General features: G+C 54.1%; 9 protein-coding genes across 9 annotated transcripts; 4 read left to right on the forward strand and 5 right to left on the reverse strand.

Moving 5' to 3' along the window:
* Positions 1–93: 93 nt before the first annotated feature.
* On the reverse strand, positions 94–1,883 carry KES1 (Oxysterol binding protein). Its single transcript, XM_018269888.2, has 3 exons — positions 1,565–1,883; positions 1,158–1,477; positions 94–1,102 (listed from the first exon to the last, which is right to left on the reverse strand). The coding sequence occupies exons 1-3, from the start codon at positions 1,628–1,630 to the stop codon at positions 322–324; spliced, it is 1,167 nt and encodes a 388-aa protein (XP_018135361.1). The 5' UTR covers positions 1,631–1,883; the 3' UTR covers positions 94–321.
* A 475-nt stretch (positions 1,884–2,358) lies between these two features.
* Positions 2,359–4,009, reverse strand: FBA1 (Fructose-bisphosphate aldolase 1). The gene is made up of 5 exons (XM_018269889.2): positions 3,746–4,009; positions 3,580–3,690; positions 3,220–3,522; positions 2,690–3,167; positions 2,359–2,631 (listed from the first exon to the last, which is right to left on the reverse strand). The coding sequence occupies exons 1-5, from the start codon at positions 3,851–3,853 to the stop codon at positions 2,549–2,551; spliced, it is 1,083 nt and encodes a 360-aa protein (XP_018135556.1). The 5' UTR covers positions 3,854–4,009; the 3' UTR covers positions 2,359–2,548.
* A 1,799-nt stretch (positions 4,010–5,808) lies between these two features.
* Positions 5,809–7,124, reverse strand: VE01_00358 (uncharacterized protein). Its single transcript, XM_018269890.2, has 3 exons — positions 6,853–7,124; positions 6,553–6,782; positions 5,809–6,490 (listed from the first exon to the last, which is right to left on the reverse strand). Exons 1-3 carry the CDS (start codon positions 7,037–7,039, stop codon positions 6,080–6,082), a joined length of 828 nt encoding a protein of 275 aa, XP_018135362.1. The 5' UTR covers positions 7,040–7,124; the 3' UTR covers positions 5,809–6,079.
* A 174-nt stretch (positions 7,125–7,298) lies between these two features.
* VE01_00359 (uncharacterized protein) lies at positions 7,299–9,723 on the forward strand. The gene is made up of 2 exons (XM_018269891.2): positions 7,299–7,431; positions 7,608–9,723. The coding sequence occupies exon 2, from the start codon at positions 7,762–7,764 to the stop codon at positions 9,715–9,717; it is 1,956 nt and encodes a 651-aa protein (XP_018135557.1). The 5' UTR covers positions 7,299–7,431; positions 7,608–7,761; the 3' UTR covers positions 9,718–9,723.
* A 155-nt stretch (positions 9,724–9,878) lies between these two features.
* On the reverse strand, positions 9,879–11,233 carry VE01_00360 (uncharacterized protein). Its single transcript, XM_018269892.2, has 3 exons — positions 10,999–11,233; positions 10,518–10,899; positions 9,879–10,425 (listed from the first exon to the last, which is right to left on the reverse strand). The coding sequence occupies exons 1-3, from the start codon at positions 11,150–11,152 to the stop codon at positions 10,203–10,205; spliced, it is 759 nt and encodes a 252-aa protein (XP_018135258.1). The 5' UTR covers positions 11,153–11,233; the 3' UTR covers positions 9,879–10,202.
* A 1,296-nt stretch (positions 11,234–12,529) lies between these two features.
* On the reverse strand, positions 12,530–16,623 carry VE01_00361 (uncharacterized protein). Its single transcript, XM_018269893.2, has 3 exons — positions 15,971–16,623; positions 15,419–15,875; positions 12,530–15,365 (listed from the first exon to the last, which is right to left on the reverse strand). The coding sequence occupies exons 1-3, from the start codon at positions 16,281–16,283 to the stop codon at positions 13,322–13,324; spliced, it is 2,814 nt and encodes a 937-aa protein (XP_018135259.1). The 5' UTR covers positions 16,284–16,623; the 3' UTR covers positions 12,530–13,321.
* A 491-nt stretch (positions 16,624–17,114) lies between these two features.
* Positions 17,115–19,854, forward strand: VE01_00362 (uncharacterized protein). The gene is made up of 2 exons (XM_059463264.1): positions 17,115–19,459; positions 19,771–19,854. The coding sequence occupies exon 1, from the start codon at positions 17,422–17,424 to the stop codon at positions 18,814–18,816; it is 1,395 nt and encodes a 464-aa protein (XP_059320132.1). The 5' UTR covers positions 17,115–17,421; the 3' UTR covers positions 18,817–19,459; positions 19,771–19,854.
* VE01_00363 (uncharacterized protein) lies at positions 19,414–20,609 on the forward strand (the record flags this gene model as incomplete). The annotated part of the gene is made up of 2 exons (XM_018269895.1): positions 19,414–19,459; positions 19,771–20,609. The coding sequence occupies 2 exons, from the start codon at positions 19,414–19,416 to the stop codon at positions 20,607–20,609; spliced, it is 885 nt and encodes a 294-aa protein (XP_018135261.1).
* Positions 20,610–22,670: 2,061 nt separating this feature from the next.
* VE01_00364 (uncharacterized protein) lies at positions 22,671–26,276 on the forward strand (the record flags this gene model as incomplete). Its single annotated transcript, XM_018269896.2, has 2 exons — positions 22,671–23,275; positions 23,337–26,276. The coding sequence occupies exons 1-2, from the start codon at positions 23,189–23,191 to the stop codon at positions 26,274–26,276; spliced, it is 3,027 nt and encodes a 1,008-aa protein (XP_018135254.1). The 5' UTR covers positions 22,671–23,188.
* Positions 26,277–27,016: the final 740 nt, after the last annotated feature.

The following is a 27,016-nucleotide window of genomic DNA, read 5'->3' on the forward strand; positions in this document are numbered from 1 at the left end:
CTCATCTCTCAATAAAAAAAATATGCAGAACTCATCCTAATATCCAGGTTTGGCGGTGAAGCGGTAGAGTATAGTGTATGTAAATGATCTATTGCGTCTTTAAAGCTAAAAAGAACCAAAATATATCTCCCTCCATATTTGCGATCGCGAGCTTTGCTTCGTCTATTGTTTTGTTACTACCCCAAGCAAATGGGTGCCTCGCCCACCAGCACATCGCCGAGTCGGAAAGGCCAAAATGCTCCCTATAAAATGCCAACGAAAGCAACAAATTACTATGACTATCAATATATCCCCCTCAAGATGGCCCTCCCTTCCACGCATCTAATTCTTCTTCCCCGCCTCCGCCGTCGCCTTCTTCTCATCAAACCTCCAAATCCCTCCCGTCTTATCATCCTCCACCAGCAGCCCAATCTTCGGCGCCAGCGCCTCGAGCAACTTATCGCTCTCAACACGCGTGAAGTACCTCCGCGTCCACTCCGACCCATCCTCCTTCTCCTTCGCCCTCAGCGCGCGCTGCTCATTCTCAATCTTGCTCTTCTCCACACCCGTAGCGTCCATGTCGCCCGCTGCAATGCCAGCCGCAACCTTGGACCACGCGCGCCGCGACTCCATCGGGTCTTGCTGCTCGAGGGGGGCGATGGTGAGCGGGGTGGGCGCGGAGGCCTCGGCGTCGTAGTCGTCGATCACGGCGCCCTTCTTGCCCTCGCGGACTTCAAAGGTCTTGTTCCACTGCCCCGTGATGGTGTAGAGGATGGAGCTCTCCTTGCCGGTCGGGTAGAGCGTGGCGGTGAAGCTGTTCTTCTTGCCTGAGACCCAGCCGCGGCCGGAGTAGTCGATCTTGGCGGTGAAACCTGAGGAGCTGGTGATGTAGGTCTTGTCGTTGAGCTCGACGAAGGGGGCGCCGAAGACGAGGCCCTCGATGTGTAGGTTGGGTAGCGTGATTAGGTAGGTCTCGTCGAAGGCGGGGATGGAGTAGACGGCGTGCCCGATCTGCTTGACGTTGATGGTGCGTGCGAATGAGGCCTTTTGCGCATTGTAACCTTGGAGTTGGACGCCCTTTTCCTTGTTATAGATCGAGTAGGCCGTAACTGGCGGGTGATGGCTGCCAGCAGAGTTAGTCTTGCAACCCCCATTCCAGAAAGCGGACCACAGTATACCTGACTTGCTCCGACACGAGCTCCGTCGTGCCAGCGGCATCGACCCACTTCCCCAGAAACAGCTCTCCGAGGAACGGGTTGAGCGGCTTCTTCTCATTGCCGTACTTGTCGCTGCGGCTGGCGTATTGCTGCTTGAGGGTGCTGAGGAACCACTTGAGCACAAGCAGCGCGCGCTTCTGGGGGTCCTTCTCCGCGGCCGGTGCAACGAAGATGGAAGGGTGCTCAGCCCAGTAGGACGAGAACTCCGTGAGCGAGGTCGAGGAGAGGATGAACGGCGGTGCTGTCAGCGAGGACAGGTCGCCCGAGAAGTTCGCAATCGACTATGCAACCCGCCAAGTCAGCACGCGACCATGGGGATTGAGTGTGCGGGGTGAAATGAGGGGGACCGGGGGTTGGTGAGAGCATACCTTGATAAAAGAGGACCATCCTTGCTTTTGGCCCTGCGGGACTCCTCCTCCTTCAGATTCGGCCATGGCGATGCGCTGGTGAACTGCTTCGCTGCTCTGCGTTCTGTTCTATTCCCAAAGACTCGTCGTGGGGTGCGATCGGATCAGCTAATGCAAGTCGCAGTTCGTCGCACAACCGACAATCTCTCTCAGAATCACAAAAAAATAAAAAGCCCCCTTTCTTCTGTCACAGCAGCAACTCGTAACAAAGATGCAAAATATCCTGAACCGACGGTGTTTTGCTTGCAATGAATAGTGATGAGCTGTAAGAGTACAAAAAAAGGGTGTTGTCCAAGTTTAGGAGTAACGGAGTGGCTGTCGTTGTAGTCGTCGGGTCTGTCGTGTGCCATTTCCGGTAATAGCCCACTTTCCCACCTCCCACCACTCAAGACGTCATTTCGTGGTCTAACAATCCAGTGAGTCGTGCGCCGGTACCCCGCTACCGTTTTTCCGCCGCCCGCCATCGCGGCACCGGGCTGACTACGTAAATTCGGTCCGTAGTAGCATGACGCCGCGTAGAACAATTCTTTTGGTGAGGCTAAGGTTTGATTTGTTAGTGAATCCATGGGGAAAGAAGGGGCGATTGGGCTTGCGTGGCGTACGTGGCTTGTGGTTTAATGCATCTCCCCTTTGCCACTGCACCCCAGTGACCATTTCTGGAAATTTTACGAATACGAAAAAGGAAGCTGGGCTATCGGATATTGGAATGTCAGTAGCACAGCATAGTTCTAGACCCAGTAGCTACAGTAAGCAAAGCCTGGACATTTATTCACTCTCACATCACGGGTATAAACGTAAAAGAGTCTGAGAAGCATTGATACATTGCGCCCACTGGCCTGTTTCAATCTTTTAAATCTGCCACGCCATCATGCTCCATAATCACTCCCCCACAGCCACTTAAACACATACCCAAAAACCTTGTAAATCGACATTGCGACTAGACGCTTACAACTGGTTGCTGGTGTTGAAGTCCTTGAGGCCCTCAGTCAGGCGCGCGGACATGGTCTTCTCGCCCTCGCGAACCCAGACTACATTGTGTTAGTGACCTGCAACCTGCAACGTGTTTCTGGGAAGGGGAAATCATACCTCTTGGGTCGAAGTACTTCTTGTTTGGCTTATCCTCTCCGTCTGGGTTGCCGACCTGCTGCATGATGTAGTCCTTCTTGGCGAGGACGTAGTCTCTGATACCGGTGAGGTAAGCGTACTGGAGGTCAGTGTCGAGGTTGACCTTGACGACACCGTAGCTGATAGCGTCGGTGAACTCCTTCTTGGCGGATCCGGATCCACCGTGGAAGACGAGGAAGACGGGCTTGTCCTCCTTGGCTCCGATGGCGTCCTTGACGTACTTCTGGTGCTTGCCGAGGAGCTCTGGGTGGAGCTTGACGTTGCCGGGCTTGTAGACACCGTGGACGTTACCGAAGCCGGCGGCGATGGAGAAGAATGGGGAGATGGGGGAGAGGGCCTGGTAGATGGCAAGGATGTCCTCGGGCTGGGTGTACAGGGAGTTGTTGTCAACATCCTCGTTGTTGACTCCGTCCTCCTCACCACCGGTGATACCGATTTCCTGAAGTGACGTTAGAATCTCTGATGAAGAAAGCGGGCTCGGGATAACTCACCATCTCGAGCCACTGCTTCATTGGGGCAGCGCGCTTCAGGTACTCGGCGGTGGTCTTGATGTTGTAATCAACCTCCTCCTCGGAAAGATCGATCATGTGAGAAGAGAAAAGCGGCTCGCCCTTCTCCTTGAAGTAGGCCTCATCAGCATCGAGAAGACCATCCAACCACGGCAGGAGCTTCTTGGCGCAGTGATCGGTGTGCAGGATGACTGGGATACCGTATGCTGGGGCAACGGCGCGGATGTAGTGGGCACCAGCAATGCCACCGGCGATGGAGGCCTCCTGCTTGCCATTGGCAACGCCCTGTTGGAGTATCAGTCAGAATGGTTCATGCGAGATCTGATTCTGGGGTATTTTTACCTTTCCGGCGAAGTATGCGGCACCGCCCTGGGACATCTGGAGGATGATCGGGGCCTTCTGGTCGCGGGCAGCCTCGAGGGCGGCGACGACGGTGGAGGAGGAGGTGACGTTCTGTCTGTGTCAGCATGTTTGTCTCCAGATAACGGGAATAGCAGTGAATACTCACGATGGCGGGGATGGCAAAGTTGTGCTCCTGAGCGTAGTTGAAAAGCTTCAGGACATCATCGCCAACGATGACACCGGTCTTGCGGGTGAGGACGTCTTGGCAACCCATGTTTGCGAAATTGTTTGTTGTAAATTGAGGCTTTACGACTATAAAATCTTTGTAGGAGACAGAAAAAAGTCAGCTTCTTGAGAAAGTGTTGAGCTGCAGGAAACTTTTGTTTTGTATGATGGAGCAAGGGAGGGGGAGGAGGAGGTTGTGTGCAGACAACTTGTTGATTATTGCCCCGCTAATGGTGGGGGTTATGACGACCCTATCGCGCAGAGCGGGCGACAGTTCTGGTCATTGGCCATAGTCACCGAAACCGAAAGAGCGCGAAAGATAGATAGGGGACAAGACTCACTTTTACAGCTGTATAGGACGATATTTTTGAACGATAATTGAGGTTTTTTGTTAAACTATTAAGGATTATATTTCTAGAGCGCAGAATATGGGAGGGGAGGCACTGCATGAGGTAATGGCGGGGTTAGTGAAACTACTTGGGCAGTATTGGGGTGTACCAGCCAGTACCATAACCGTCTATGATGCTTCGTTTCCGTGTCATTCCGTCACAACGACCAATATCCGCGGCTTAGCTAGGAACGACGGCGGGGAAAGGCATAATTCGGGACATACAGTCCCGTAAGTGTGTAATCCGTACCTGCTGTGGGTGTCAGACATAGAATCAAGGGGTTCATGAGGCATTTACAACTATTTACAACTATTTTTACGGGGTATCTTTGACCATTTGATAGCTGTTGTGATCTGCCCTCTATCATCGTCTTGCTTTCGGCCCTTTCGATCTCTGCTCTGATACCCTTCAAGCCGGGCGGCGCATCGACGGCCGAAACCGGACCGCCGTATTGGTAGACACATAATATGGCTTGATGACTGGCACGACGGCATGGACTGGTCTCGTTGCCTATGGAATCACTGGGCCAAGATGGCCTCAGCCAATTTCAGGCCTAATGCCAAGCCGTTGAGAGCAAACATTTTATACGCTGACAATTCTATGACATACCCGCGGTCATTGGCGGATAAGACTAAGGAATATCAATCAATGTCTTTGATACCAGATATAAACTGCAGAATATAAATACCTCAACTGCTTGTGTCGATCATAGTGCTACAGATGTACTGCAGCGCTTGACCTACAGCAAATAAGAGATGTGGCATATCACGTAGGACACCAAAGTCGACAACACAGACAAACACGACAGGCGCATATTGGCGTTAGCACTTTCTAACTACTACGCGACTAACGAATATCCAATCCATCTCTCATAGAACCGTCCTACTTATCCCATTCTCCAAGCAACTATTTAACTGTGCTTCCTAGAGCCGGGTTGAACCTAGATTTCTATATAAGAGGCGGGATGGGCTACAAACGATACAAAATGTAGCCCGATGCCCCATAAAAACTACCTCTATACCGAACAAAAGTTTGTTGCTATTATTATAAGCTTGAAGATCTCATCGACCCATATCTCTAGAAAGCACTAGATACTATAATTAAGCTCAAGCTAGCACTTCTCACTTACCAAAAACCTAACTGTGTTGTGAATCACGACGTCCTCAGAGATGCCATGCTTGACACACCTTAGTGTCTCCCTAGCAGCTGAACGAGCGTGTTGGAGTCACCACTCACCTCATAAGCAAGCCAGACACTCAGTAGCTACATCATGCTTTCTCTAGTAGAACGAGGTTGAAAAAATGAGGTTGTTAACCTCGGTTTGAAAGACGCTGGTTATGATACTTGGCCGCTCTCGAGGCTGGCCGCTGCTCTCGAGGCTCTAGCGACCAGAAGACTTTAATTATCTTGCAAATGACCTAGGGTGGCATTGCATACTTCGCTAGGAAGGTATAGAGATCCATAACCAGGCCTTGTATGAGCCATTCTAGCTGGTGCTGGCTGCAGCAAGGCAGGCCAGGCTCATTCTCACTCAAAAATAGGTGCTATAGTTGGGCCTTCCTGCCCACTCCTAATAGAAAGGCACAGAATAGGGCACTACAAGGCGAAGTGCAGTGCCACGAATCTATTGGAACGCTAAACCTACTTACAACGGTTGCACAAATAACACCTGCGAAGATAGAGTTACAACATAATCCAAAAGCATGCTTGGGGACATCGCCACGCCTGTCACACAAGAAAGGGGTCCCGCCCAACGCCCCCAATCGCTGTCTGTAGTCATACTGCATTCCCAGGCCCCGCGCTATGCCACGTATCTGTATCCGTATCTGTACACCGTGCTCTCATATCTATACAAGTATAAAAACATCTCAACCCCTCTCCCAAATCTACTCCTGCGGCTTAACCGTGACCGTCCTGCGCACCGCCTGTTCCCCGCCCTTGATCTTGATATGCACCTCATACGTCCCCAAGTTCTTGACGCGACCCTTCTCCTCCGTCTCAACCGCGAACGTGATATCCTCCGGGCCCAACACAAGGCGGGAGCCCTCCTTATCTTCAGCCAGGATGGCGCGGATGCTGGACGCAATGTCGGATGTCGAGACGGATCCGAAGATACTCGCGTTTGGATCCAGCGGCGCTGGCTCTGGTTTGACTCCTATGGCCTCTTCGGATAGCACTGAGCTTGCTGGTAGCGATGGGGAGCGTTTCGGGGCTGGGGCAGCGGGCACGATGGCGGAGCGGTAGAAGTCGATGTTCTTCGGGATGAGCTTCGCGATCGTAGCTGCGGCTTGCTCGCCCTGGGTGCTGTTAGTCCACTGCACTCGCTCGGGCATGGATTGGAAAGTTAGAGGGAACTTACACTCAAGAGGTCGAGATCAACTGCTACCACCTTTTTTGCTGGCGCAGCCTTGACCTCTGGCTCAGCGGCCTTCAGACTCTCGGCGTCTACGATGCCAAAGGTGAAATCCCTCTCCAATATCACGTTCTCTAATCCAGCTTCCTTAATCTGAGCTTGCGTCATATACTCTGCCATCTTCCTCGGGAAAAACTGGTTCCGCATACGTCCCGGCGGTAGGGGAATGACGGATCCTGAGGACAAGTCCGTTAGCACTCGCCCTGTAATTGCCATCCATTGCAGCAGAATTGGAGCGCGACTCACCCTCCTTTCCATAGCGGGTAACATCCTTCAGCAGGCGGACATTGACAGTCGACACCTTCGCCAACCGCTTCTTCCCCCTGACCTGCTGCTTCGTCGACGCGAGCCACGCATCGCCGACGCTCGTCGTAACGCGGCGCATGCAGGACATGCATTGGGGAGCCCGTAAGGAGCCCACGAGGGAAGACATTGCACTTCCCGAGTCGACAGGCGGGTAATTGGCTGTCTGGTGGGGTTGCGGGCGCGGAGTGAGATGCGCGTTTGGATGGTAGCTGGCGGTCCTGTTTGAGCTTCAAATCTACGATTTTTGTGATCGTCCCAAGGTATCTCGAGAGTATGTACCCATGTACCTCTACAGGTACGTTGCGGAGATCTCCGCGTCCATGACAAGACAGACCCTTTCTCTCCATTATCGGCATAAAATTAGGACCCCGAGAAATTCATATATTCATATATTTTCAACTGTTTGTTTGTGAATATGAATGAGTATTTAACATACTTCTGATTCCGAAACGGTTATTAAACCTCATAATACAGTAGCATTCATCGTGGTGGCCGTTCCCGTATACTTTTTATACTAAAGTAAGCCGTTCCTCACTGGTCAATTACTTCTCTTTATCCCTTCCTTTCATAAAGTAATCCATCCATGCAAACGCACCCCCAACTACCCCCAATTACACGAACAACTTCTACCGCGACTTCTACCGGAGCCTCGTAACTAAATCCACAAAACCCGGCTGACCCGCATTTGCACAAAGTACCCCATAAACCGAGCCCTACGAGCCCTCCAGCACGAACTCACCCAAGCGCCGCGCCTCCGGAGCCAGACCAGGGCCGCCTCGGACTGCGATGGAAGCAGCTCAACAGCACCACAGCCCCCGCCCCTAAGCACCCCGTCTCTCAACCGGCGCCATGCCCGACAAGCAGCTGCAGATGGCGACGTACGCCGCGGGCGCCTCGCTCGCGGCTATAACGCTGGTCTACGTCTTCGCCCCTACCTTCTTCATCGACGGCGAGGCGGAGTCGTCGTCCAGCTCGCGGAAGCGCGGCGTTGTGGGTCTGCATAACCAGGCCAACGACTGCTTTATCAACTCGACGGTGCAGGCGCTCGCGGGTCTGGGAGACCTGAGGTTATACCTGATCCGCGAGACGCACCGGCGGGCGCTTGACGGGCCGGCGGTGTATAGGAATCTCGTTGAGGATCCGACGAGGAAGAATCTGGCGCCGTGGAAGATAGAGGGGCTGCAAGAGGGGCTGATTACGCAGGGATTGAAGGAGCTGCTGGATACGTTGAATGAGCGGCCTATATACAAGAAGACGGCCAGTGCGTCGGGGTTTGTGAAGTGCCTTGAGGGCGCTTTCAGGCAGCGGATAAGCAGGCAGCAGCAGGATGCACAGGAGTTCTTGCAGATTGTTGCAGAGAGACTCTGTGATGAGTATCATGCTGGGAGACGGGCGAGAAAGCGGGCAGCAGAACTGGGCACAATTATTGTGGACGACGAAACACTCCAAAAACGGTTGACTACCCTTACACTTGAAGCTGCAGACGAGGAGGCATCGACAGTGGAGATATTGGATTCCGGCAAACAGCCAGAAATGGAGAAGCCGGAAATTACAAATTCGGAAAGTGTGGAATCTCCAACAAAGACGGAGTCTCCAACAACAAAAGCGGAAGTGGCACCGTCAGCTGGTGAAGGAGAGCCGGAGGAGGAATCCTTCCCCCTTGAAGGCGGATACGAGTCACAAATCGAATGCCTCACATGCGGCTTCAAGCCGAAACCCAACATCTCGACCTTCTGCACCCTCACCCTGAATGTCCCCGAACTACCCTCCACAACCCTCTCATCCTGCTTCGACGGGATCTTCAAAGTCGAATACATCGACGACTTCAAGTGCGAAAAGTGCCGCCTAATCCACGCCGTCGAGACCCTCCAAAAAGACCTCCAAAAATGCAAAGACGAAACCCTCGCCACCGAAACCACCAACATGATCGCCCGCATCAACGAAGCCATCGCCACCGACCCCGAAAACCCCGCCACGGACCTCACCCTCCCCGACCCCCGACACGCCCCAAAGCGCAAAATCAAGCGCCACATCCGCATCACCTCCTTCCCCAAAGTCCTCGCCCTCCACCTCTCGCGCTCCATCTTCGAGGCGCGCGCCTCCACCAAAAACGCCGCAAAGGTCTCCTTCCCCGAGACCCTCCCCTTAGGCTCTATCATCGATCAGAGGCGCTATAAGCTCCTCGCCCTCGTGACTCACAAGGGCAGCCACAGTAGCGGACACTACGAGACTTTCCGTCGCCAGACCGTCGCTCCACCTTTTGCCAACCAAGGGCCATTTGGTCGCTCCGATGTATACAGTCGCACTGCCACGCCCGCGGCGTCCACGCCCCAACTCCGCGCTACCCCGATTCGACCACTCACGCCCGACGTCCCCTCGCCGCACCCAGCAGCTAGCTCAAGCTCCCTTACGGACTCGAATTCGCAGCCCACGACTGACCATCTCACGACTGCGTCGGCGGAGACGGTAGCGAGCAGCGAGCCGAGTTCGTCGTCGTCGGCGCCGTCGCCGAGGGGGAGGGAGAAGGATGGTGAGGGGTCGTCGTTGAGGTCTGCGACGAGGGCGTCGCTGAGTAAGTTGTCTAAGAACATCTCGTCGTCGATGTCGAGGCCGGGGACGAGGGATGGGACGCCGGCGGGGGGGAAGGAGAATGAGAAGGTGGGGAGGGTGCAGGCGAGGAGGCAGAGGAAGGCGGCGGAGAGGTGGTGGAGGATTAGTGATGAGAGGGTTAAGGAGAGTAAGACGTCTGAGGTGTTGGGGATGCAGAAGGAGGTGTATTTGTTGTTTTATGAGTTGATTAGGTGAGGTGGGTGTGGGGGTTGTGGAGTTGGGGGGGGGGGGATGGGGGGATTGTATATATGACAGGGGTTTGAGTCGGAGAGTTAGAAGTTAGATGGGCAGATGGGGAGGTTGAACGAAGGATAGATGCATCTTCAGACGGCGCACGCAGGGCGGCACACGGAGGTATAGGGAGCTAGAAGATGGCGGTTGGCGTTTATTCTATTCCGAACCGCTCGCTTAAACGACATTTATATACTACTATAGCCCCTTATAACATCCAAGTCTAATATCATCAAAAAGCTGAAGGCAACAATTGTGTTTCCCATGTTCCACTGGACAGCCTGATGCAGCAGTGGCCGTTTGCGTAGAGCGCACCGAGAAGGGGGTGCAGAGCCTTCACTAACAAAATATGTTGTAATAAACTTATTTACGTAGCAGCACCGACTATGAGAAGAGAAGGCGACATAGGAAGAAAGCTCATAAGTGAGTCGGCGAGTTGACATTCCACATCATTCCTTGGTCGCTAAGAACGGGCAAGACTCTGCGCCTCCTTCAGGAGCCACATTCGTCTTGCCTGGTATGCCGTTCGGTGCAATCTGTCGAAACATCTCGAGCGGATCAAAGAAAGTTTCTATACTCTGGATTTGCATCGATGCGTTGACACGGGCTATGGTGACACCCTGGATATCGATAGTTGCTCCATGTGCCGGGACCGTTACTTTTTCGCCCTTGCTATAATATTCGCATGTCAGAAGATGTCTCAAACAGGGATAGGAGATATCAATGGGTAAGAAACAACCCCCAGGGGAAATCGGAGTTCATACTCATTCAACGAAACATAATCCCTCTTCATCTCCCCCCAATGGCGCCACTTAAACGCCACCAGCGGCGGTCCACTATAAACCTCCAAAACCTCCCACGCAAACGCCGGCATCATGCGCTTGAACGTCTTATGCGAAGACGAGAAGTCGGCGTGTTCCGGGCTGTAGAACTCGTTCGGTGCGATGATGGCGTTGTAGGTGCCGACGCTTAGCATGTGCTCGGCGGACTGGGGCGGGCCGCCGTTGACGGAGAAGGTGTAGTTGGATTGGTCGATGGTGCGCCAGTCGGAGATGGAGGTCTTGAAGCTGGCTTCGATTTCCCAGTTTTTTACGAGGTTCTCGACGAGGAAGGGGAGGCTGCCTGGTTCGTGGGTTTTGGTTTTGGCTAGAGAGGTGTTAGTTGTGCATAGCTTTATGTTGGTCTGGGTGGAGAGTTATGATTGGGAGTAAATGATATATTCGAGAAAGCGGTTTCTAGACTTACTCTCGCCATATACCTTCCTGGTACCAGAGTAATCGGGAGGTTGACCATATCGCCAGTTGGCGCCAGTGTCGTTTAGAACCGCATTTGGATCCAAGAGATAGTCTGGCAACTCGGGGGCAGCAGCAGGAGGAGCTTCGACGTCGGTGGTAGCCATAGCTCAGTCTTGAGTGCAATGCTAAGAAATATTCACAAAAACGAATCACGAAGAAGAGGCAATGATAGACAAGAGAAATGGAGGAAAGAAGAGAAAACGAATGCCACCCACCCGAGAGCGAAATCAACCAACATCAGAAGCAACTGAAGCCCGCTCGGGGCTCCCGGATGATAAGCTGCAGCAGCAAGTAATCCCTGAACCATTACGCATCCTCATTTGAGGGTACTATCATTGGTCCCATATGTAAACGTGCCTCACCAGCTATATCCCGCACAATCATCCATAGTACAGAGCCAAGATCCTCACCGAGATTCTCAGGCTCAACTCAAGCTCAAGCAAGGGATTTTGCTCCACTCGATTCAATATTAGCACCTGAGCCTACCGATAGGTAAGAAGGACTGAGTGAAGGTTGTCCTGCTCGACACTGATCCCAGTGAGTCCTAAATCTATATGTGTATGCTCGGTTCGCCGACATATTCCCTAGTTTCTCAGCCCCCAACACAATCCATGCTCGGAGAATATACCTCGGACAATAACCCGCTATCCCTCCAGGATACCTCATCACCACACCTCACCACATCTACAAGACCCATCGACGACCTTCTCAAAGCACGCTCATCCCCTCAGGATCCCTACTATTCTTCCCTGACATACAATCTTACATGAAACACCACAGCAGCTCGCAGCGGCAGACATCGCTACTGCCTTGAATCTGGCGAATGTTCTGGATTCTCCATTGCCCTCCCCCCTGCCTTGCTCCACGGTGGTAATGAGAAGCGCTGGAGTGAGTGGCCCGCTAGATCTTCGTCGCTAAGGATGATCCTCTTAGGCGCATGGTTTAGGACGCTACTGCACGTGTTTTTCTGGCGCTACTGCAGGGCGAGCGTTCGTACGGCGATAAGCGGAGGGTTTGGAAATGTTATGCCTGGGCGCTTGACTGAGGGGTTGTTGTTGAAGCGTCGGGAAGGTTGTTGGGTTATGTTGATGGAGTTGGCAGTGCTTTATATGTAGTCTTCCCACTGACATTGCAAAGCTTGATTAGTTAATGGCTCATTCATGTGATGCCGACAGGCCTGATTTGTGTGTGTGATGCAAGTGAGGAACACAGCTTAGTTAGTTGACTTCCAGTACGACGTTACAAAGGACCGTATACCTCTTCAGCTTCATTGCATTGTGCAACATTACCGATAGCATTCAATTACAACAAACCATAGAAACTCTGCAGTCCTTTACAGTCACATACTCAGTCACAGTCACGTAGTAAAAAAGCCAAAAGTCAAAATCCATCAGATCACTCAGTCCATTGCTCATAACCCCCCAACTAAATATCTCAAGCCCCCCCTCACTCCCTCCCCGAAAAAAAGACAATTTCAACTCCCCCCAAAAACCACAGAAAAAAACTATGGTCTCTCCTCCCGCCATTGCCCCTGCCCTTTCCCCAAAAGCAAAACGCAGATTTTAACCGCCTCCCCCCCCCTTCCCTTCCCTTTCCCGGAATTCCCATCCAGCATCCAGCGAAACAAAATTACCGGTGTGCGCGAGACACAAATTTCGTTGTCTGAAGGACAAAGTGCGCGAGAGCAAAATAACATCCGAAGAAGAAGTCGAAAAAAACCGCAAAACCCGTGCGGGGAGGAGCAAAAAATCGAGGTCCCTAGAGGAGGGAGGGCGGGAGGAAGAGCGAGCGCGAAAGATTCCTTTTCAGGCGGGAGCCGAACCGGGCGGGACTGGAGCGAAGCAGAAGAGGTTCCAGCGCAAATTATCTTCAAAGAAAACAAATTCTCCTGATGGAGGGGAAGTTCCTTCTGGGAGCTGGCAATTTTGTGATGGACGTTGGTACTAGTAGTGACAAAATTACAGATTTTTGGATGGTTTGCTTCGTAGGCTGTGCGTCCTTTCTTGCGCGTGCGCGCGCGCGACGTTGGAAAACAAAAAGCGGAGGTGGTTTGGGGTACGTCCCCTTTATTGCGATAAAAACCCGGAACGATTGGGGAACAAAATAACTTCTTTGGAAAAAAGGCGGAAAACAGATAACATTGATGGTAATACACACAGATCTGGAGTGGGCCGTTGAAATCAGGAACACGGGTTCCAACGCAAATGTGTTGCGTTGGAAGCCGCGCCTGAAATATTCAATGGCTTCCTAGATCGAAGGTAGGTGATGGTCACCTAATGTTGGTAGTTGTTGCCCCAGCCGCCGCGCTGCTGCTGGTTGTTGCCGTAGTAGCTACCGGTGAAGCCTTGGCCCTGGCCGTAGCCGCCGGCGCCGCCGTACTGGCTGCTCTGGTGGCCCTGGCCTGCAGCCTGGTGAGCGCCGAGCCCACCAAGAGCACCGTACTGGCTGCCGGTCTGGGCGCCGTGAGCGGTGTGCTGCTGCTGCTGCAAGTGGCTAGGGTATCCACCGTAGCTCTGCTGCGAGGACTGCGGGGGTGGCAGAGTGGACTGGCCCGGTGCAGTGTTTGCTGCTGATCCGGGGCGAGCGGCCTGCGCGGTCGAAGGAGCGGGACCATTGGCCGACTTCGCATCTCCGAACGACTTCAGGTCGTCACCGGCGCCCTGCTGGCTGCCCTGTCCGTATTGCTGACCCTGGCCCTGGTAAGAGGAGTTTCTTCCGAAGGCATCAAAGCCGCCGCTGGCCCCGAGGGGCTGGGCTGCCTGGGACTGCTGGGAGCCACCACGGCCATATTCGTTAAGTCCACCTCCGACAGCGCTCTCACGGCCGTGAAGCGATGACTGGGAGAAGGCTCCGGCAGCGGCAGGAGACGACGCGTGGTCGTACGGGGCCTGAGGAGACATGCCATACTGGTGGGGCTGGTTGTACATGCCACCCTTTCCGCCGTATGGGCCAGCACCGTAGCTACCCTGACCGTAGCCTTGCTGGTAGTTGGTCATGTACGCAGCGTAATAGGGGCTGGAGTAGTATGGGTTTCCATATGGGTACTGAGCACCTGGCTGTCCCTGCGGCTGGGAAGGATGAGCTTGCTGAGCTTGAGTAGTCTGAGCAGCCTGCTGGGCCTGCGCGACTGGGTTGGGGGTAGTGTGTCCGCTGGTCTGGGCCTCACCAGCCGTGGCGTATCTGGACTGTGTCTGCTGGGCAGAAGATTGGGGGAAAGGAGAGGCGGTGTCGGTTGGCGGGGCGTTGTATCCGCTGAAAGCGCGCTGCTGAGTGGATGGACCTTCCTGGGTCTGGGCACTCTGCTGCTGGCCGTACTGCTGGCCGTAGTAGTTTTGATACGCATGGCGTTGCTGGTCTGCGGTGTAATATTGCGAGTATTCGCTAGGGGCAGATGAGAAGGCACCAGCCTGGGCCTGGGTTTGTGCCTGGTTTGGCTGGTTGGGGTAGCCTTCGTACTGGCTTGCAGTGGCTGGGGCTTGCTGGCTGAATGGGTCGTATGGCTTCTGGCCAAAGGCGGATTGCTCCTGTCCGGCAGGTTGCCCGTAACGGCCATACTGCGAGTATTGGCCACCTTGGGAGCCCTGCTGAGACATGGACTGTGCGCCCGGGAGGGGCGTAGGGAGACCAGGGGCGGCAACTGGGTGTGGTGCAGAAGGGAGGCCTTGGGGTTCCTTTGCGGTAGGAAGGCCCTCGGCGGCCGCCTGTGCGGGTGCCGGTGGCAGAGAAGCCCTTGGGTGGGCAATTGGGGAGTGCTGGGGAGGCTGGGCACGTGTCTCTGGCTCCTCACGGTCGCCATCAACATCTTCCTCGCCTGCACCTCCCAAGCTGAAAGCGCCGAATTGAACCGCAGCACGGTCAACCTCGCGGTTGCCTGGCATACGGACGGCTTCTTCCTGGTCGAGAACGCGACGCTGGTAGCTTGCAACGCGTGGTGCTGGGCCGGTAGCCTTCATAGCCGAAGCCGCAAAGCCACTGGTTGTCGGGCGTGCAGCAGCGGGTTGTCCCTGGAGACCCGAGTATGGTGTTCCGCTTGTGGCTCCGCTGCGAGGATCCCATGAGCTCGCAGCGGTACTCGCAACCGTTGCAGATGGTGGAGGTCCCGACTCGTCCAAGACTTGCTCCAAGTTTGTCTCCGTAAGTTCGTCCTTAGATGGTGGAAGTGCAGCATCCGCCTCGACCGGTGGAGCCTCAGCTGCTGGTGCCTCCTCTTGAACGGGCTCTTTGGCCGCAACCACTGGTTCGGCAACTTCAGCCTTGGGTGTTTCTTCGGTAGCTTCAGGCTCAACTGGTGCTTCGGGTGCAACCTTCTCTGGAACCCTGTGCAATTAAGTTAGCAGTATTCAATGTATAGCTGTGAGAATGTAGCCTACTTCTCTACTGGAGCCTTCTTCTCCACTGGCTTTGGCGCGGGCTCAGCCTTGAACATGCTCGCCCAGGTCCTCTTTCCATCTGGGACTACGGTCGATACAACGGCCTTCGCGATGTCAGCTGCACCTCCCCACGACTCCTCAGGCTTAGTATCGTCCGATGGAGCCTCCTTGGCCGAAGCGTTCCAGACAACCGACTGGTCAGTTGGAACCGAAAGAGGAGCGGCTGGCTTTGTGTGTGTGCCATTTGTCTGGACGGTTGCCGCACCGCGACCTCTACCACCACGAGCACGCTCGCTGCTGCCACGTCCACGGCCACCGCGTCCACTATCCGCGCCGCTTCGTGCAGCGCGTGGCGCATTACCGGAGTCGGTGTGGATGTTCGCGGCAGTCTCCTTGACCTTGGACTTCGATCGGTCCTTCTTGGCCTTCGATACCTCTCCCCACTGTGTGATCGTGCCTAACCAACACGTCAGCATCTCCATTCTCAACACCCTCAACCGCAGCACGAAAATATCATCGCCGGGTGAAGTCGATGGACACGAAGTCACTTACCATCAGTAATCCTCTCTACTGCAAGCTCTAGATCGCCTCCGGTCTCTTGCAGAGCAAACACGACATCCTCATCTGTCCAGTCTGGGTACATCTCCTTGATGGTGGCGACCTTGGTACCGTACTGCTTCTTCAACAGACCGACGCCTGCATCACCTTCAATTGATGGCGCTGATGCGCTGTCTAGCCTGTCGCCGTTGGTTGCGTGACTTCTTCCACCACGACCGGCGCCGCCTCTCGAGCCAAAACCGGCCCTGCCACCGCGCGAAGCGCCTCTGCCTCGCGGCGCAGATGGTCTTGATTGTACCTCAGACATGGTATGAGGTTGTGTGTATTGACAGGCAAAGTGGGTTTTTGGTTTACACTGTCAGGAAGGTTGTTGTATTTCGGGAGAAGGATGTTGGTTGTGGAATAAAGAGGTTACGAAGATGTTCGCGTAGGGGTTGATGAAAGAATCAGGTAAGTACTGTGTAAAGTTAGGTAGAGAGAGGGAAGAGCTAAGGATCCCGTCTCGCCTGAGCCTCAGAAACAGCCCCCAGCAGCCAGCAAACGTGATAGATCGCATGTGGAAAGAACGCGAAAAAACGCGAAAGGGAGAGGGGATTCGGGAATTAAAGAATAGCCAGTTTTGAAGGCAGAGTTTATATCTATATTACAGTATACTACATAGTAAAAGAAGTGAAAAATGAAGCCATGGAGAGTACCTCTTCATTCCACCGAGGGCGAATTTCTGTTACTGTGCACTGTTGTACTCTACATCACTGTACAGCCCAAAGTTGACGCTAAGCCTAAAAAGAACAAAGACTCAGAAATATTTCTGCTCTAAGCCTCCTGACGCACTAAATGCGGATGTAGCACGTGACTGGCCGAGGTGAGTGGCTGTTGTGGTCCAGTGAGGTAATGGGGATAATGGGGATAATGGGCATAGAATGTACGGATGCAGCTGCTTTCTCAGGGGTGCAATATATCTGGTGTTAGGTATAATCGACCTATCGGAATATTATCATCTATTACTGTGCCTTGCTGGGTCTCAGTTGTCAAAAAATGTAAGAACCTAAGGTTATCGGATTGTTACACCTCAGCTTCATTCTTCATATGCTTATATGGTGGTGGTAGTGGTGGTGGGTGGGTGGGGCGAAAGGATAATCCGGATACCACCACACTACTACTGTGTTACTCCGCTTCATACGCTTCACACGCTTCATAATCACCCTCTTCTGCCTGGACAATACTCGAATACTCCAACAACAGCCAGCCAATTCCTCCTCTCTCGAAGCGTTTATATACGGACACATTCCCAACAACCTCGACACTTTGGAAGCGAGGCAATAGAAAGACGTGGCAGCCTCAACTGGGTTGCTGGCTCCATCTACCCTCCGCGGGCATCGCCCAACTTGAACACACTCAACCCACTATACACCGCAATCCAGCATACACCACCAGCGTAAACCACAATGGTTCAACCCTCACCCCATCTCCTGCTACGCCCAGCAGCAACACTGGCGGCAAACTTCAACATCTTCGCACATCCCAAGGTCCCGTTGACCCCGAATGAATCGAGGCAACTGCTCAAGGCCCTGACGACTTCCTTTCGGAGACAACTCGCCGAAGAGCACGATACCAGAACACCGAATCCTGTACACACCGTCTCGGCATCAACAGCCACTACTACTCTGAGCTCGAGTTCTCCGAAGAAGCGCCCGGCACGGCCAAATGTGACTCCCACCGACCGCCATTTACATGATGTGCTCAGCAACCCTCTCCTCTCGTTCCAGCCACCCCCGACGCGGACGGGTCAGAGAGACCCTATGGACGTGTTTGAGGAAGCGTGCGCGAGAGGCTATATGAATATTGCCCGGGCAAGAGCCTGTCTACAGGGTAAAAGGACTTCATTTGGAGAATCGCTAGAAGAGCAGCGGGCAGGGATGAAGACCTCAGGTGCGGGGTCGAAGGTTTTACAGTGGCTATTGTCGACCGGGGCAGAGAGTGATGCCGCATGGCTACAGCCAAATAGTGGAGGATCTGCATGGAAGAAGGATATCATCATTGACTTCCTTGTTCTCGAGGGCAAGCATGAGGCCCTCTGGGAGCTTTTCGGGCGTTATGCGGCTCTAAATGCTCGCGACGGGCAGAATTTCTTGTTCCAACTAAGCAGGAGCATGGCCCAGAATATATCCGTGGATGCCGGGCTTGAAAGCGTGGTCAGAGCCAACGAGATTCTTATCAAAGCAGAAACACCATTGGCAGACCGCTTAAGAATATTGAACCCCGCTATTTCTCTCTTGGTCAACTATGTCAAGAACACCACGTCAGAGAATGTTCAACAATCACCAGCACTTTTCGATGCATTCATAGGCGCCGTCCAGACATTACCTAGCCGAAGCACAGTCTCAAAGTCAAATCTATTCATACCACAACTCTACCTACGCCATCCAACAAACCCCGACGCAAAGCCCGCCCTCCGCTACCTCGAGAGCCTCAACGAGGCCTCATCCGAGCACCTCCTCCAAGCGACGAAAGTGCTTTCAAACTCGTTAGCCTCACTAGCTCTCGACACAGCCAAGCAACTAATAGTAACCGAACAATTCGACGACGCTCGTTGGGTGCTGGGTTTTGTCCAGAAGACATACCCAGAGCTCAACCAAGGCGATTCCCAGCCTGAAACCAAACCCAGCCAGAGCGCGAAGGCAATGGAGTTACTGGGTTTCGTGAAGCAGAGGTACGCGGAGCTCAAGGTGCCGCCGGTGAAGATGAAGAAGGTTGGGAAGACCACGTCTGTGCAGGAGGAGGATGATATCGCGAGCGTGGAAGAGCTGGATAGATTGGACTTGGGCCTGTCGAGCTCATGAGAGCGAGCGTCCTCTTCAGATTTACGAAAGTCACGCTTATGTCCTGTTCCCAATTGCGCTCCATACCTACCTACCTACCATTTCCTCTAGAGATACCCCATACCATAACTTAGCCAATACAACCCCACAAATTCCAAGTACTACTGTACCTACTTACTATGCATGCTTTAGACCAACTTTCAAGATTCGGAATGGGGGAGGCTGATCCCCTTCCGCATCAGGAATCGCTGTGATCGTGCCTGGCACGGCAATCGGATCATACGCCCATCTACTGGCTATGGGCGACCACAACGAGCGCGTCAGACCCTGACGTCACACCCCGGACTCGCACCCTCTCTGTTCTCACAATCGCACACACACCCATCCCATCCCCAGCCCATCTCTTTCTCTCTACATAATATATTAAAAACGAACCACACACACACGGTCAATTGAACAACCTTGCATATCTCCAACCTACGATCATCGTTCAAAAATCAACATCAGTTCTCAAGAAAGCTCAGCTACCACCGCAGCTTTTATACCGTTATTCAATTGCTTCCATTGCGAATCGCTGGAGGTTTATAAGGGACTGTAATTACGTCATATCAATCCAAGATGTCGGAATCGAATCAGCAGCAGCAGGTCAGCAATGGGACTGAGAGTGAGTTTTCCTTTCTTTATGAGTGTTATTCTCCGTTTTATACTCGGTCTTGGCGTTTGAAGCGCGTGGATTGGGTGTTGGGAGGTCCAATTGACCCTTTTCTCTGGGCTCAATTGGGAGGGTGATCGTGTGAGCGCGGAGGTGGAGAGGAGTGGTGCTTGATGGGCATTATGCGATTGCCATTTCCCGCTGCATTCTCACCTTCTTGCTCATCCCCCCCCCCTTCCTCCTCTCCCAGCTACACACCCCATCCAGCATACCCCCTCCACCTTATCAAACTCCGAACCTCCAACTAACATCCCCCTCCCAAGACAACGTCCAATGGGCCGCCACCCACGTCGCCCCCGCCCCGGGCGTCGTAACCCAAGTCCGCTCCGAAACCACCACCTACGCCACGGACGGTGACCGCTTCGTCGAGCGGCACGAGGTCCTCGCCGGCCCCCTGGGCGAGGAAGAGGGCTACGTCGAGAAGCGGGAGGGACACCTGGGGGTCCCCAGCGGGGGGGTCGTGGAGGAGGTCGAAGAGGAGAGGGAGATTGGGTTGTTGGAGCCGGAGGGGAAGGGGGGTGATGGTATTGAGGAGGAGGGGGAGGAAGAGGAGGATGAGGGGGGGGAGAAGGAGATTGGTGCTGTTAATGGGGATGCGGGCGGTGTGGTGGGGGAGGAGGATCTTACTGCTGCTGCTGCTGGTATTATAGGGAAGGAGGATGAGGGGGAGGGAACGAAGGAGCCTGAGCCTTCTAAGGCCGGGACACCGGACCAAGGCGCTACTACCTCCACCAAAAAAGCCGAGGGCGGACCAGCTGCAGCTGCAGTTGCCGACGAAACCGATAAGAAAGCCGAGAAGAAAGCGGAAACCGGTCCAGCTGCGACAGTAGCTGCTGAGGCGGCGGGCGAGGCGCCGGTGCGCGCGGCAAGGGAGAAGGAGGCGGAGGTGACGTCGACTAGTCTCCCCTCTGGTGCTTCTGGGGGGGAGGTGGAGGAGGCCGGTGGTGGGGAGGATAGGAAGAGGAAGGCGGAGGGGGGGCATGGGGAGGGAGAGAAGAGGGGGAGGGGGAGGCCGGCGAAGGGGGAGGGGAATGCGGGGAAGGGGAAGGAGCCGGTGGAGGGGACGAGGAGGAGTACGAGGGCTAAGGGGAGGAGTGAGTAGGTTGGGGGAGTTGGAGGGTGGGATCGGGGGGTGAAATAAAAAGTCTGTTTGTGCCTTTTTTTTTGGTTGGTAATATTGGATGGATGGTTGGTTGGTTGGTTGGTTTAGTTGGCTGGTGGTGTTTGTATATATAGATGCAGGCATACACTGTGTATTGTAAATTGTACGACTTTTTTTTGGAGTGGTTTGGTCTGGTCTGGTCTGGTCTCTGTTTTCTGATTGAGGGTTGGTTTTGTTTGGTACGGTCTCTGTTTTCTGATTGAGGGGTGGTTGTGACAGTTGTCTGTGATTGATGTACTGTATGATAGATGTCTGTATGGTTGCTGTATTGTACGATTGCCATGCTGAGTGATTCCGTAGATGTGACTGTGGTCGGTTTGTATATGTAGGCGCATACAACACAGTCTATTATCTAGTAGTTAGGCCTGCGAGCTTCTACAAACTTACCTTCCTGTATAATACCAAAGCAAAGTCAGTATCCAACCCTCGTGACGCGTACTACACTCACAACTGAAACACACCTCAGCTACTCGTCACCGAACCAAACTTCTCAGTCAAACCCATATCCATCAGTACCGTACCGTACAATAAATACAACTCTCTCAAACCACCTCATCTCTCTATTCCACCTCCGCCTCCATCTCCGTCTCTAAACGCTGTCTGCAGAAGAGCTGTCTGCAAAAGAGCTATCTCCCCTCCAGCTCTGTAAACTTGCTTGGAGTCGAACTACCGGCCCGGAGCCGCCCGTGCCCAGCCGCCCAGCTTGCACTTAAACGCACTTACTGGTGTACTACTGTACTGTTCCACCTCCAACGCCACTTCAGCTTCAGCGCCACGCACCGCCACGCTGGGATCACAGGGCCTGGCCGCGTTGAGACTATTGGCGGGGGGTTTTTTTTTCTGATATATCGTGCGGGTGGTGGTAGTATTGTTTTGGCGTGGAAGACGGGAAGACGTACTGGAAGTGTCCGTGGAGTCGCCCGTGGAGGCGTCCGTAGAGGCGTCCGTGGAGGCGTCCGTGGAGGCAGAGTATGTATAACTTGCTCGCTGAAGGCGTCCTAGAAGCGTCCTCGTTGCTGGTTCTGGCTTGTTCCCTCTCCTCCTCGTCCATGCAAGAATGTGGGGTTGTGGGTGTGCTATGGAGTGGTTTGTGGGTGATATTGTGGGTTTTTGGTGGAGGGGGACGAGACCGGGCTGTGGATGCTGAGGGAGTTACTCGTCTCCTCCCTTCCCCTCCTCCACTGGGTTGAGCCAGCCGCGGGTGAGGAAATACTCAGCCAGTCTTATCCATAATAGGAGATAGATGCCCTGGGATGATGTTAGCAAAACTTTGTCTTTCTTTTGCTTGCTTGTTTGTTCTGTGTATACTCCCTGATTGACACAACACGTTCCATCATCTACAATACTGTAAAACACAGTAAGCAGTAAACCCATCAACCTTCCTCCATCCATCCAGTCCCTCCGAAATAACCATCTCGTATCCCTCCAGCTCCCTCCCCTCCAGCCACAGTAAACAGTAAATCCCCTCGCCGATCGCTGTACCTCCCCGCGGTGAATACCGTATAAACGGTACTTCTCTCGTGTCCACTACTCCTGGCTATAGTGGACCACCACTGACTGAACCACCAACCAACCAACCAACCAACGACGGCGGCCCCGATTCTAGAAGACTGTAACTGGCCGTGGGTGTGCCTGCCGTTCCTTTTTTCTAACAATAGATTCCGGCCAATGGCGATCGGGGACTTGAACCTTGCACTGGGACCACTGGACCACCCTATCATGCCTCTATCCCACCACCTAAAACTCTCTGCTGGGTAGAAAAAGTTTATATGGGAATGGGAATTTTTATGGGTGAGGAGTGGGTGAAAGTAAGGTGGGTGCATGGGGATGGGGATATGGATACGAATGTACCTTTCCTGCTATGGGAGGCTGGTGTGGTACCTTTGTGTTGTGGTACCCGTGTGGGTTTTCGCTCACGAGATGCTGGTGGATGGTCAATACTGCAACTCTTGTCCATGTATGTAACCTTAACACACTTTCCTGCTTTATTGCTTGTCCATATCCTCCCTCAACATCCCCATCCCCCCCCCCCATCTTCTTCAGGGAAATCCTGTCCTCTCGTTCATTTGTATTTTATACCACTCCGATCTCTACATATATTTCTCCTCCTCACCCTCACTGTCGCTTCCTCCAGCATCTTGATATACCCATCATCCCCCTCGATAGTGCATGAATCGACTCAGCAGTAGTGAGGTTTCAGATACGAGCTCCTGCTGCCACCACCCGCATCACCCGACGTCTACGAAAATTGTACTGTACGATACGATCGAAACGACATTTCTTTGTTCCCTTGAAACGCTGCGTCATTTGGCCTGCCATTGCCATTGCCATTATTCACGAACATACACACACATCTCGACTTTGCCTGCTGAAGGAAGGAAGGAAGAGAGATAGAAAGAGACGAAGGAAGCGTCAGCTTACAACTTTTGCTTTCAGGCAGAGTCAGCAACCACCGATATATCTAGGACTCGAACCACGACCTCCTGGCAAGGCCTCTGGCCACACATACACTCGTTACCATGCGCGCGGCGTTTGAGGAGCTTCTCCGGCGGACGGAGGGCTCAGACGAACTGCTCGAGCTCTTAAAAAAACCATTCAGCTCTAATGTAAGGAATCCCGAGACCTTACCCCAAAAATTTATAGCCCAGGTGCTAACCGCGGGCACAGTTCCAACAAAACTCGATATGGGCGTCCTTCGGCACCTCCATCGGCTTCACAGTCCTCATCGCAGTCGCCTTCTCCCTCCTGCGACCCTACAACTCCGTCGTCTACGCCCCGAAGCTTAAACATGCGGACGAAGCACATGCACCCCCGCCGATGGGGAAGGGCATTCTGGCATGGCTGGGGCCGGTGATAAAGACGCAGGAGCAGGATCTGATCAGACACATGGGCCTGGACGCTGCGGTCTTCCTGCGCTTCACCCGCATGTGCCGCAACATCTTCCTCAGTATATCCGTCATCGGCTGTGCGATCCTCATCCCGATCAACCTGCGCAAAGGCACTGGCTCATCCTTCGTCGAGAAGCTGACCCCGCTCAGTACGTCCGGTTCGCCCACCTGGGCACAAGTCGTGTGCGCCTACCTCTTCAACGTCGTTGTGTCAGGCTTCCTGTGGTTCAACTACCGAAAGATCGTGCAGCTGCGCAGGCAGTACTATGATAGCCCGGAGTACCTGGCAAGTCTGCACGCGCGGACGCTGATGATCAACGATATTCCGAAGGCGTATTGCACAGATGAGGGTATTGGCCGTCTTATTGACGAGGTGGTGCCGACGTCGTCGTTCTCGCGCACGGCTATTGCCCGTAACGTCAAGGACCTGCCCGATCTGATCGCACAGCACGAGGGCACCGTCCGAAAGCTCGAGAAGCACCTCGCCAAGTACCTGAAGAACCCGGATCAGCTTCCTCCTGCGCGACCAACCTGCGATCCCTCGAAGAAGGACCCCTCGTATGGCTCTTATGCTAAGGGCCAGAAGGTCGATGCGATTGAGTACCTCACGGGCCGCATCCGCGATCTAGAGATGGAGATCAAGGACGTGAGGCTAGGTGTTGATAAGAGGAACGCTATGCCTTATGGTTTTGCCAGTTACGAGGATATCGGAGAGGCCCACACCATTGCGTATGCAGCTCGCAAGAAGCATCCTCATGGCACCACGATTGTGCTTGCGCCCCGCCCTAATGACATTATTTGGCAGAACATGCACCTAGACCAGAAGACGAGACGTTGGAGACGCATTGTCAACAACTTGTGGGTTATCCTCTTGACTCTCCTGTGGATCGGGCCCAACGCCATGATATCCATCTTCCTCGTCAATTTGGCGAACCTGGGCCGCGTGTGGAAGAATTTCCAGGCCTCCCTGGATGCAAACACGACCATCTGGTCCATCGTACAGGGTGTAGCTTCCCCAGCTGTAACGTCGCTCATTTACCTCGTCCTACCCATCATTTTCCGCCGACTATCGATGCGTGCGGGTGACCGCACCAAGTCCGCCCGCGAGCGCAACGTCACGGGCAAGCTGTACACGTTCTTCGTGTTCAACAATCTGATCATCTTCTCGGCGTTCAGCACGGTGTGGACATTCGTCAGCGCTGTGGTTGAGAAGACGGGTAAAGGCCAGGACGCATGGAAGGTCATCCAGGAGGAGGACATTGCGCGTGTGCTGTTCACTTCGCTATGCAACATCTCGCCCTTCTGGGTGACCTGGTTGCTGCAGCGTAACCTCGGTGCCGCCATTGATCTCGCCCAGCTGTGGACGCTGTTCTGGAGCTCTTGCGTGCGCAAGTTCTCGAGCCCGACGCCCCGCGAGCTGATCGAGCTTACTGCACCACCAGCATTTGACTACGCCGCCTACTACAACTACTTCCTCTTCTACTCAACCGTCACACTCACCTTTGCGACGATTCAGCCCCTTGTCCTCCCAGCCGCCGCCCTCTACTTTACCATCGACGTCTACTTGAAGAAATACCTCCTCCTCTACATCTTCGTAACCAAAACCGAATCCGGCGGCATGTTCTGGCGCGTCCTCTTCAACCGCATGGTCTTCGCCTCCATCCTCGCCAACCTCGTCGTCTTCCTCGCCGTCTGGGTGCAGGGCGACCACACTCACATCCAAGCCTTCGCCGTGGTCCCCCTCCCCTTCCTCATGGTCGCCTTCAAGATCTACTGCAGGCGAGCCTTCGACAAGAAAACACACTACTACTCCCTCCGCGCCGTCGGCCGCCACGGCGACGACACCGCCGCCGCACCGCTCAAGAACTCGCGCAAGGCTGACCGCCTCGCTTCCCGCTTCGGTCACCCGGCGTTGTATAAACCACTCACCACACCTATGGTGCACGCGCGCGCACAGAGCATATTGGCATCCATATACAGCGGCCGCCTTTCCAACCCCAACAACCCCGACGCACACGACATCGCCTCCGTCAGCGGCTACAGCGACACCTTCACGCTATCCACCATGAAGTCCCCCCACGGCGGTGCTCCCGGTAAACTCCAACAAAACATCATCCCAGGCTTCGAAGTCGTGCCCGAATCCCAGCTCGACTTCTCGTTCTACAAGAACCGCGCTGAGTTCGGAGACGATCACGGCGCAGGGGATATCTTCACCAGGACACCCAATCCGTATGACCGCCCCGGGACCGCGGATACGTATCGCTACACCGCTTCCTCCCCAGGTAGCTCCCGCGCAGGTAGCCCCGCCCCGCCGATGCCGGGGGTGCCGAGTCAGTATTCTCGCACCCCCCTCGGTGGTGGGGATTCGCGGTATAACACCTCCAGTCCGCCGCCGCCGTTCTCAAGCCGCTACAACACCTCCTCCCCTCCCCCTCCCTTCTCAGCTGGGGGGGTGGGACGCGAGAGTCCGTATAGTGCACCCATCCACCCTGCTTTCCGCAATGATGACCGCAGACGGGGGAGCGGGAGTCAGACGCGGGAGAGTCTCGTTAGAGCGGCGGCGGGGATGCCGGATAGTGCGCCTGTGAGTGTTGCTGTTCCCCCTGGGTTCTTGGGGGGTGGGCCGCAGGGGTATGGAGGGTTGCCGCAGGAGGATGCGGATGTGGCGGATGGGAGGGGGGATTATGATTATTATCGGGGGAGGAGGGGTGCGCGGTGATTTGGGGGTTTTTGAGGTAGTGGTGAGGTGAGAGGGGGGAAGGGGTGATTTAATGGCTGTATATAGATAGCAAGCGTTGTTGGGATAGGAATTTTTTCAATGGAGTTTTGGGGATAGACTGACTGGCTGGCAGGCTGGCTGGATGAGAGATAGGAAGAACAGGATACAGATTTTTTGTAATGAGATGACTAGCAGTGATAGATAAACGTGCGGGTGTATATGTTTCGACCTTATGATTTAAACCTTTCTACTTCGTGTGTGTGTGTTTGTGTATTGGTGTTTTCTATGGACTTCTTTTGTGGGTTATGGGGTGTTTCGACAAGGAGGGGGGTTGTTATGGTGGCTGGGAGAGAGGGTTAGAGGGTGAGAGGGTGAGAGGGTGAGAGGGTGTTATATTGTGCTGTGGTTCTTTGGGATTCGATGGAGTCTTGCCTTTGTCGATGGACTCAGGTTCGCCTCAAGGTAGTGAGGGGTTTAACAACCAGCCTTGTGGAGTATTCTAGAATCGGAATCGAGTCTCAAACGACGCCCAGCTACAGTGCCTTTGTCTTCTATGGGGACCCGGTTCAATCCTCGACTCAACAGCCCCGACTCAATGGCTCTCATGGCACTTTTGGATTCTTTTGGCGTCTATACCGAGTCTTAGACTGGGAAATGTGTTAGGACCAGACTGCTATGAGCGGCGATGGTGTGGAAGCGCAAGACACCTGTAACGACCACAACGCCGACAGCACGGCTAG

This window comes from Pseudogymnoascus verrucosus, assembly GCF_001662655.1.
Source record: "Pseudogymnoascus verrucosus strain UAMH 10579 unplaced genomic scaffold scaffold_1, whole genome shotgun sequence".
NCBI lineage: Eukaryota > Fungi > Ascomycota > Leotiomycetes > Thelebolales > Thelebolaceae > Pseudogymnoascus > Pseudogymnoascus verrucosus.